The sequence below is a fragment of the Mytilus galloprovincialis genome, chromosome 6, assembly GCF_965363235.1.
Source record: "Mytilus galloprovincialis chromosome 6, xbMytGall1.hap1.1, whole genome shotgun sequence".
In the NCBI taxonomy this organism is placed as follows: Eukaryota; Metazoa; Mollusca; class Bivalvia; order Mytilida; family Mytilidae; genus Mytilus; species Mytilus galloprovincialis.
In genome coordinates, this window is record NC_134843.1 from 92,878,045 (window position 1) to 92,888,024 (window position 9,980).

A 9,980-nucleotide genomic window follows, 5' to 3' on the forward strand; every position below is an offset into this window, starting at 1 on the left:
ATCTCCAAATCAATAACCGACATTTTTGTCACAAAAATCCGGTTAAAATGTATATTTTTTCTTATATTGCGTAGGTAAAAATATTACCTTTACCCATATTGTTTGGGTTTCGTTTGGTGTGTAATGTAACTTTGGAATATCGGTGCTAAAAGAGAGAAAATTGGTAGATTATATCATTTATTTCTGATAAGTTTTCTCGACCTATACACATATTTTCAAGCTTGAAAAGGTGACCTATGATTTATTCCAACGGCATGTCCTATCAACTCGTATATAAGAAGTGGACCCATGGGCTTAGCTGCAACCACATAATGACTATTTATCATATAATGGTTTTAGGGTACAATGCTTGACATAGATACGTCATTTTCTGAATCGTGTTTGCCGTTATGAAACAAGTTTTTCTACTACGTGTAATGATGTACTGCAGTTACGAGACTTTTAAGTGCTTCTATTTCTATATATTCTTGCGACTTAGCAGTAAACAAGGTCCAAAGCTATTACTTTTTCAAAGATTGTGCATTGATTTCTTGATTTTAATAAATAAATACAACAAATTTCCGATGAAATTAATACCGTGTTCACACTATGAAATCTAAACCGGGTCGAACCCAGGTTAGTTAATCCGAATTAATTACACCGGTTCACACTTGAAAAAGAACTACCCCACTTTGGGTTTTTCCCTTCAACAAAAATAAACACGCATGCGCAACATCTTGTAAACAGCGTATGTGACAACAAACGAAATGGAAACCGCCACGGTACTGTTCTTCTTTCTTTTGTCACTGATACGGAAAAATCGGCGGAAGATTACAAATTTAAAGCGAAAAAATAGGTTTGCTAGGTTGAGACGAATGAGGATGTATTTGATGGCAAGAAACAACTTATTACTGATGAATAGACGCTCAAATTTACAACCGGCAGAAAGGAGGATATGGAGCAAACCCCGTTCACGGAATTGGTGGGACTGTATAGTTCCAGGTTTTACTGATGAAGAATGGATCCAAAACTTCATAATCAACAAAGAAACATTTGATTTTTTAAAAGAAAATTTACATGATACGTTAGTTAAATATGATACTCCGTTTAGAAAAGCTTTGACAGTGGACTTCAAAATTGCAAGTACCCTATGGAAGTTGGCAACAAATTGTGAATACAGGACTGTTGCTCATTTGTTTGGGATTGCTAGAAGTACGGCTTGTTCTGTCTTCCATGATGTGGTTACAAGCATTAATGAGACATTAGCACCACGATTCATTAGAAACCCAACCACAGAAAAGTTTAAAGATATTATTGACGGATTTCAAAACAAATGGGGATTTCCAAACACTATAGGTAAGTTTATGAAATATGTACACTAAAATTGTATATCTAGCAAGAAACACGTATATAGGTCTCTGATATAACCAAATTTTACAACATTTGCGAAGATTTTTGTGACCAACCTAACATTGTATATTCTCCTTACCATACACCAGAGACATATATACACATGTGTATTATATATGTCTCTGCATACACTAATCAGTTTTCGACAACAGAAATGTAACACAGATATACTTTTTCAAGAGCCCTGATATAAAAGAAAATATGAGACAGCGCAAAAAAATATACAGAAATTCTCTAACAAAGAAACACACATTTCTGAAAAATGAGATTACACTCTGTGTAGTCTAATTCAGAAAATCTGATGGAACACTTTGTGTAAAGTCTAATTCAGAATATCTGATTAATTAAGTTTGTTCTTTTTTTTATTTCAGGGGCCATAGATGGCACACACATTCCAATTCTGGCTCCTAAAGAAGTACCAGCTGACTATCACAACAGAAAGGGCTTTTATTCAATTATTTTACAGGCAGTTGTTGACTCCTCATATAAGTTTTGGAATATAAATGTTGGCTGGGCAGGTCGTGTTCACGACGCACGAGTTTTTGCAAATTCATCCATATATGCACAATTTCAGGGAGGCAATGTTGTTGGAAAGGAACTAGACAAAAGATTCAATAACACAACAATTACTCCGTTTATTATTGGGGATGCTGCATACCCATTAATGCCATGGTTAATAAAACCTTTCAGGGACAATGGAGCATTAAGTGCAGAAAAGAGATATTTTAATTATAAGTTGTCAAGGGCAAGGATGGTGGTGGAGAATGCATTTGGCAGATTGAAAGGAAGACGGAGATGTTTAATGAAAAGAAATGATTTATCTACACTTTTTGTACCTGATGTTGCAGAGTGCTGTTGTACATTGCATAATATATGTGAAACTTTTTTGAATGAATTCCCTGAAGAATGGCTAGAACAAGAGGAAATGAATAATGCCCCAAATGATTGCCAGGCAGCAACACAAACTGGAGAGCGAGTCAGGGATACATTAATTAACTACCTTTTACAAGAAAGGGAACAGTAGTTCAAATATAAAATGATCTACAGTATTAAATTATTATTATTAGTTTAATTCTTATTGTGATGACATCCTGCTTGTTATTAAAACATATCAGTAATTTACAGTAAAGTATGATTGCTAATGAGACTGAATGAGTATGCCATTAACTAAGATGAACAATGTAACCAACTACAGTTCAATATATATGAACTTCAACAATGAGAAAATCTTGCACTGTAAATTAAGCAGTTTATCCTCTGAAATGCTTTAAATTGGTCAATAATTAGCTTAATATGTATTGAAAGCCAAGATTCTGCATTCAAGGATGTAGTAACCTTAAAATGCTAGGCGACTGTCAAGTGAGAGATTTAGCTACCTCTAAAACCAGGTCTAATCCACAATTTCTTTAACTAAGAAAATGCCTGTAACAATTCAGGAATATGACAGTTGTTTTCCATTCATTATATGTGATTGAGCTTATCGATCAGCCATTTGATTACAGACTTTCCTTTAGAATTTCCCCTTGAGTTTGTTTTTTGTGTAATTTTACTTTTTGCTGACATCAATGACGTTTGGTCTTAAATGGAGAGTTGTTTCATTGGTAATCGTACAAAATTTTCCTATTTTTATATATATTTTTAGCATAATTGAATATGCTGAAATTTATTGCCGGCTTTCCTGGGGAAAAAATAATTTCAACAAGTCCAAAGACCATCTCTGAAAACAATCATCAGACCAGAACACAATTCACATCTGAAATTTGTCATGGTTTAACTATAAGCCAAATTTCAAGTCAATATCTTTAAGCAAAATAAAAAGTGGAAAACCAATTATTTGAGTGGATTTTCCAAGTTCAAGCATAACTCTGCAAAAATTTATCAGACTGGAACAAAAAGTAGAACTTGATCTGTAACTTGTCATGGTTATACTATATACCAAATATCAAACCAATATCTTGAAGCATGACAAAAAAAATATGGAAAGCTGATTTACATGACAGACCAACAGACAGAGTGCAAACATAAATTCCCCTTCAATTTTCTTGGTAGGGGACTAATAAAAACTAAATGATATGCTATACTGAAGCTTCAAATTAAGCTACAATAGTTCATCCATATACAAGATATGATAATATTGTTATCAATTTTAAAATATTAAGATTTATAGGATAAACATCCCTATTTTTCTGCATTCTGTGAATGAAGTGAGAAATACAGATTCTTTTTTTTTTGTTCAGTCTACAGAGATGACGGCATTGTTTCTGTATTCACATTTAACACTTATCAAGCAAACCTGATACTGAAAATTTAACTTTACAAATGAACAAAGAAAAATTATTTCAAGGTAAGATGATACAAGATAGACATGTACATCTTACAATCATTTCACAGACCAAATATAGAATACCTATTCATTACAGTAATGTATCTAAGAAAGAGACTGAACAAAAAAATTGAACATTGACAAACGAACCATGAAAATGAGAATAAAGTCAGATGATTCATGTACACCTTAGAACAACAGTTCCTGGTATTTCCAAACACCAAATATAATTGACAGCTTCTTATTGTATCTGAGATAAAACTGCACATACCAAATATAGTTATCCTATTTGTTAAAGAAAAAGAGAAATTAATATTATAACAAAGAATCTTAACTTTCTTTTAAAGAAATCGCTGAACCATGAAAATTAGGTCAAGGACAATAGCCATATGACCCAAGGAAACGTCATAACATCAGATATCTATATGCAAAGTATAAAGCATCATATATTTTACCTTTTGAAATATTAAGATTTAAGGTCAAGGGCAAATAACCTTGTCATCTAAGAGGTTGCAGGGGAGACAGCATTAATAAAGAGGAAAAAACGATAAGTTTTTATTAGGACATATCCTTCTATTTTCAATTTTTACACAGAAATTTAAAGGAACAACAATATTTCTTTTCACAAACATAAATAAATGTTCTTTCATCTAGATCTTAAAATTTAAAGTTAAAATTAAAATATATTGATTGAAAAAAAAACATAAACTTGGTATAAATTAAAATTAACAGCTAAAAACAGTCTTCATTATTTAGCATCCTCAAGAAGCTCATATTACTGCATGATGCTTCTGGAAGAAAAGAAGCATGATTAACATTTGAGGTTGGTCTGTGGTATGTTGATGATGTTGATGATGTTGATGCAGAATGTAATGGTGAAGCCTGGAATGATGAAGAAGGGAATGACGATACTGATGATGCATGACCTGATGTAATTTGGGATGATGGCTGTCCTTTAATAATTGTAGCAAACATAGAAAATAGTTTCAGCTCATGTTCCTTGTCCTCTTTTCTCATTCTCTCCTCTCGAGCCTTTTCTTCCTCCCATCTCTTTGATTCATTGGATAAAAACTCATTTTGCTGTTCTTTTAACATAGCCATAAGGCTCTCATCACTTTTTCTGATTTTCCCAGAGGCAATAAAAATATAAATATTACTATTAAAAATCAAATTGAAAATTTCATATTTTAGAACTAATCCATGAATTTAATAGCATATTGAAAATTTTCTGCATGTTACCAAAACAACAGGCAATTGCGAACATGTATGTTTTTTTTTTCACAAATTTAATATTTTTTAAGTATTTTTAATTCTTTAATTAAAAAGAGGGCACACGCTGAAATGTCTCGCCTGTTTTACTAACCATGATTGATTTTATGTTGATAGCCCTAAAGATAAAAGTTTTACTACAAGTATCACATAAACTTAAAATTATCAATGATCCATGAAAATGAGGTCCTGGTCAGATAAACCAGGCCAGACAGACATGTACACCTTACAATCATTCCATACACCAAATATAGCTGACCTTATTGCTTATAGTATTAGAAAAACAGACCAAAACACAAAAACTTAACATTGACCAATAAACCATGAAAATGAGGTCAAGGATAAATGACACCTGCCAGACAGACATGTACACCTTACAATCATTCTATACACCAAATATAGTTGACCTTATTGCTTATAGTATTAGAAAAACAGACCAAAACACAAAAACTTAACATTGACCAATGAACCATGAAAATGAGGTCAAGGATAAATGACACCTGCCAGACAGACATGTACACCTTACAATCATTCCATACACCAAATATTGTAGACCTATTGCATACGGTATAAGAAAAACAGACCAAAACACAAAAACTTAACTATAACCACTGATCCATGAAAATGAGGTCAATGTCAGATTACACCTGCCAGTTAGACATGTACACCTACAGTCCTTCCATACACCAAATATACTAGACCTATTGCTTATAGTATCTGAGATATGGACTTGACCACCAAAACTTAACCTTGTTCACTCATCCATGAAATGAGGTTGATGTCAAGTGAAAACTGTCTGACGGGCATTATGACCTTGCAAGGTAGGCACATACCAAATATAGATATCCTATTACTTAAAATAAGAGAGAATTTAACATTACAAAAAACCTTAACTTTTTTTCAAGTAGTCACTGAACCATGAAAATGAGGTCAAGGACATTGGACATGTGACTGACGGAAACTTCGTAACATGAGTCATCCATTTACAAAGAATGAAGCATCCAGGTCTTCCACCTTCTAAAATATAAAGCTTTTAAAAAGTTAGCTAACGCCGCCGCCACCGTCGGATCACTACACCTATGTCAAGCTTTCTGAGACAAAAGTCGCAGGCTCGACAATAAAAAAAATCAACATGAAATTCAAGAAATAACATTTGACAATGAACCATAACAATGATGTCAAGGTCACTATCTTGCTATATGTGTGTTTATTCAGCTTTTAAAATAACATTTGTATCAGATTTTGGATTTTACAATTATTTGGTCTCAAGCATTTTAATGATGAGATCTAATTTGCACATCTCCAGTAGCACTGAGGTTATGTTTATGTTATAAGTCATACCACATTTTCTTATTTTCTTAAAAAAAATACATTTTTTTGTGTACTGGAACCTGTTTCTGAGTCTAAATATGAGTCTTTTCATTTCTTGTTTTCAACTATATAAATGGTACTATCAATGGTAAACTACATGGACTAAGCATACATTGACCTATAATGGTTTACTTTTATGTTATTTGGATAGAGAGTTGTCTCATTGGCACTCAGACCACATTTTCCTATATGTATATTCATTGTATGTAATAGTATAAAAAGGGCCTGTTTGCTTTATACTTACTTCCCTGTTTTTTTCTACATTCAGGGTCATTCTGGTCTTTTCTCTTTCTTTCATCTGTTTTCTGAAATAAAAAGTAACCGTTCAATCTACTTGTAGGTAAACTGTTTTTTATTGGATGCCTCTTGCTTTTTTACCTATATATTTAAAATTTGTTTTTTTATTAATTGGTTTGTAGAAATGGTTATTTGTTTTCTGGTCTAAATTGCTGTACAATGGTCATTTCATAACCCTTTTTCCCCATTTTAATGGTTTTACACTAGTAATTTTGGGGCCTTTATAGCTTGTTCGGTGTGAGCCAAGGCTCTGAGTTAAATGCCGTACATTGACCTATAATGGTTTACTTTTATAAATTATTTTTTGGATGGAGAGTTAACCCATTGGCACTCATACCGCATCTTCCTGTATATATCTATTTGGTCTTGGATTGATAGTTGTCCAATTGGCAATCTTACCACATTTTTTTAATACATACGAGTATATTTATATGTACAATGTATAAAAAATTCATGATTATAGCCAATGCTAAATGATCAAGAATACAAGGTGATGAATCATATAATTATGATTCAGTACAATACAAAATGTTATATGGCTTATGCAGGATTAAAACATGTAAAAGTGTACATTACAACCAAAAAATAGCAAAATTATGAACAAATTAGTTATTGGTTATCTGAAATATTCAATCTTTATTCAAGATTTTACTATTTTTTTGTGGTGTTGACATTTTCATACTTGCATATGATATCTATTATAAACACATACAATTCAGTTCACTTGAAAAAGGCAGAAATACATATATATCATAAATTATTGGGAAAGGAATCATGGGGACAGTTACTCCTTGATCACTTTGACGTTTGTTAAGCATAAATATATGATTATAGAATTTTCCACCATTGCAAGTATATTACATGTATGTAATAAAAGTGAAACTTTCATTGAATAGGTTTTTTTAAACAAATCATAAGTTTTGGAGATTTTTTTTAGAAGGGAATGTCTTGTTAAGCATGAAATTTAGATCAAGTATTACTAAATCAATTAACATGATCAATATACCTTTCTTTCTGCTCTTGATATGTGAGTCATCTGTGGTAAAGAGGCGTCTTTCTCAATCTGGGACTACAAATATAAATAAATGTTATAGTAACCCTGAGAAGTTTTATCATGTTTATAGCATCCTTATTTTTATATGATTTGCATATTATACTGATAAATATTGAGTGAATTTATGCAAACCTTTATTCATTTTCATTTCTTAACAACATAAGCAGAAAAATGTATGTTGTAGCTTTTTTATGCTAGTGTTGACCTGTCAAATGGTCACCCCATATTCATATGCCTGTATATAACTGATTAGAGACACCCATTTTATTTGGTAAACCAGTTCAGCCATACACAATTCAGAGTTCTTGAAACTGTTTTTGTACTTGACATTTGGACTGCCACTATATTCTCAAATCTGGTCAGCTAAAGCACACTTCTATAAGCATAACTTTTAACAATTTTTTAAAGAAATTATCAGACATTTTGGCTGACATTTACACAAAAAGTGTCAAACATTTCAAATCAGCCACACTGAATGTTTTAAATATCTCTGAACATTTCTTGACTTAAACCTTTATGTTCATGATGATATGTCCTTAAAGCTATACAGCTGAATTATTGAAAAGTAAGCTAGCATGCATGTAATGATGTAGATTAATGTAAAGAAAAATGCAAAAATCATAGCCAAAATGTGGTGTATTGTCTATTGATCACTGTGTGGTATTGATTCGTGTTTCTGGTCCATATCAAACATAAAGATTTCTATGGACATATTTGATTGGTGTACTTATCCTGTATTGAAGTTTGACTCGGTTGTATCAGGAACATAGATATACTGTTCCCAGGTTGTATAATACTAAATACTAAAAGATGTTAAAAAACTGAAATCGGTTGTAGAGGAAATGTAACATGTAAAAGTAAGAATGAAATCGGTGATGAAAGGAACAAATTCGACTTAGATGCGGATAGTGTAATTTCCATCATACTAATCTATTATACTGAGCATTTCTTATTAAAAAAACTGTGACTAAGCTAAACACATTTATTCGCTATATATTTGTTCTGAACAAACGCACGAATACTATACGCTTCCTTAATTAATTTTCGGTGTGTTACATGCAGATTAATGGGAATAAAATACATGTACAACCTTATCATTGTTTTATAATACTTACGTCTGCAATCAGTTTAACGGTTGCTGGTACCATTGTCACGGAACATGCAGAAGAACTGCTAGTGGATGGCTGTTGAAAAATGTCCATATCTCCATCTTCATCTTCTGGCTTACTGCATTCAACAAAAGAGATTTTTCTAGAGCTGTGGTTTTCCGAAGAGTCCTTAACTTTCGGTGGGGTTACTGCCGGGCGCCCTCCTAAAATGTCCTCAAGTTCGTCATAATATCTACAAGTTGTTCTGCCATTTCCACTCAATTTGTTGCTGTTCTTTGCATTAAAGTAATTTCTTTTAAGAGTTTTAATTCTCTGTCTACATTCCGGTGCCGTACGAAGATACCCCAAGCCACCCATTGTTCTTATAATTGAAGAAAATACATGGGTGTTTCTTGTTGAATTGTCCAATTCTGATTGAATTTTCCCTTCTCCCCACGTTGAAAGTAAAGCCTTCGTCTCCTGGTCACTCCAGGTTAGACCTCTCTTTTTTGAAGAATTTTGTTCGGCATCCATGTCTATACTTTGTATTGGCAATGACAGACGGCAGAAAACGTCACGTAACGCTATGGCAACAACCCCACATTAACTCCACTTTGCGTTCACACTAGAATGTGGGGTAACTAATCCGGGTTCGCCCGACATTAACTCCACCTCAGATGAGGGGTAATTTTAACTCGGGTTCGCCCCAGTTTAACGTGTTCACACTATTGGAATTTAATCCGGATTAATTAATTCGGGTCGAACCCGGTTTAAAAATGCATAGTGTGAACGGGGTATAAGTTTCTCGTAGCAAGAACACTAATTAATCATTTTGTTTTATCAACTACTTATACGGAAGTTTATATGGCGTTGACGTCACAAAATCAGTGTTATCCAAAGATTTGTTGAGGAACGTTACATTGCATTTTAAAATAAAAATGAGAAAATCGGAAGAAAAAAAATATACATCCTCAAGTTTTGAATACGCATGAAATTGAAAAAACCCATTATATGCAGTCAATGATATTTTGTATCCAAATTTTGATCGGCAGTATGAAATATCAACGTAAGATATCTTTGATAAGTCAATCTTTCTATGCAATCAATTTACTAAAATAATAAAAAGGAGTCGCTGGTCAAAAGTAGGATGTATTAAATTAAAATGCAGTTGATGTAGGCAACTTTAAGA

General features: G+C 32.7%; 1 protein-coding gene and 1 long non-coding RNA gene across 2 annotated transcripts; one reads left to right on the forward strand and one right to left on the reverse strand.

Moving 5' to 3' along the window:
• Window positions 1-570: 570 nt before the first annotated feature.
• Window positions 571-2,456, forward strand: LOC143080741 (uncharacterized). The gene is made up of 2 exons (XR_012979786.1): window positions 571-1,335; window positions 1,761-2,456. It is a non-coding gene; the product is annotated as an uncharacterized LOC143080741 (long non-coding RNA).
• A 1,798-nt stretch (window positions 2,457-4,254) lies between these two features.
• Window positions 4,255-9,339, reverse strand: LOC143080742 (uncharacterized). Its single transcript, XM_076256743.1, has 4 exons — window positions 8,819-9,339; window positions 7,656-7,718; window positions 6,597-6,657; window positions 4,255-4,848 (listed from the first exon to the last, which is right to left on the reverse strand). The coding sequence occupies exons 1-4, from the start codon at window positions 9,323-9,325 to the stop codon at window positions 4,445-4,447; spliced, it is 1,035 nt and encodes a 344-aa protein (XP_076112858.1). The 5' UTR covers window positions 9,326-9,339; the 3' UTR covers window positions 4,255-4,444.
• Window positions 9,340-9,980: the final 641 nt, after the last annotated feature.

Bases quoted from the DNA above. Each gene is read 5' to 3' on its own strand.
- LOC143080742 (XM_076256743.1), bottom strand. From the start codon at position 9,325: ATGGATGCCGAACAAAATTCTTCAAAAAAGAGAGGTCTAACCTGGAGT. The intron at 6,658-7,655 runs GTATATTGATCA...TTTTTATTTCAG, and splicing joins TATCAAGAGCAGAAAGAAAG to AAAACAGATGAAAGAAAGAG. The intron at 4,849-6,596 runs GTAAGTATAAAG...ATATTTTTATTG, and splicing joins ATGTAGAAAAAAACAGGGAA to CCTCTGGGAAAATCAGAAAA.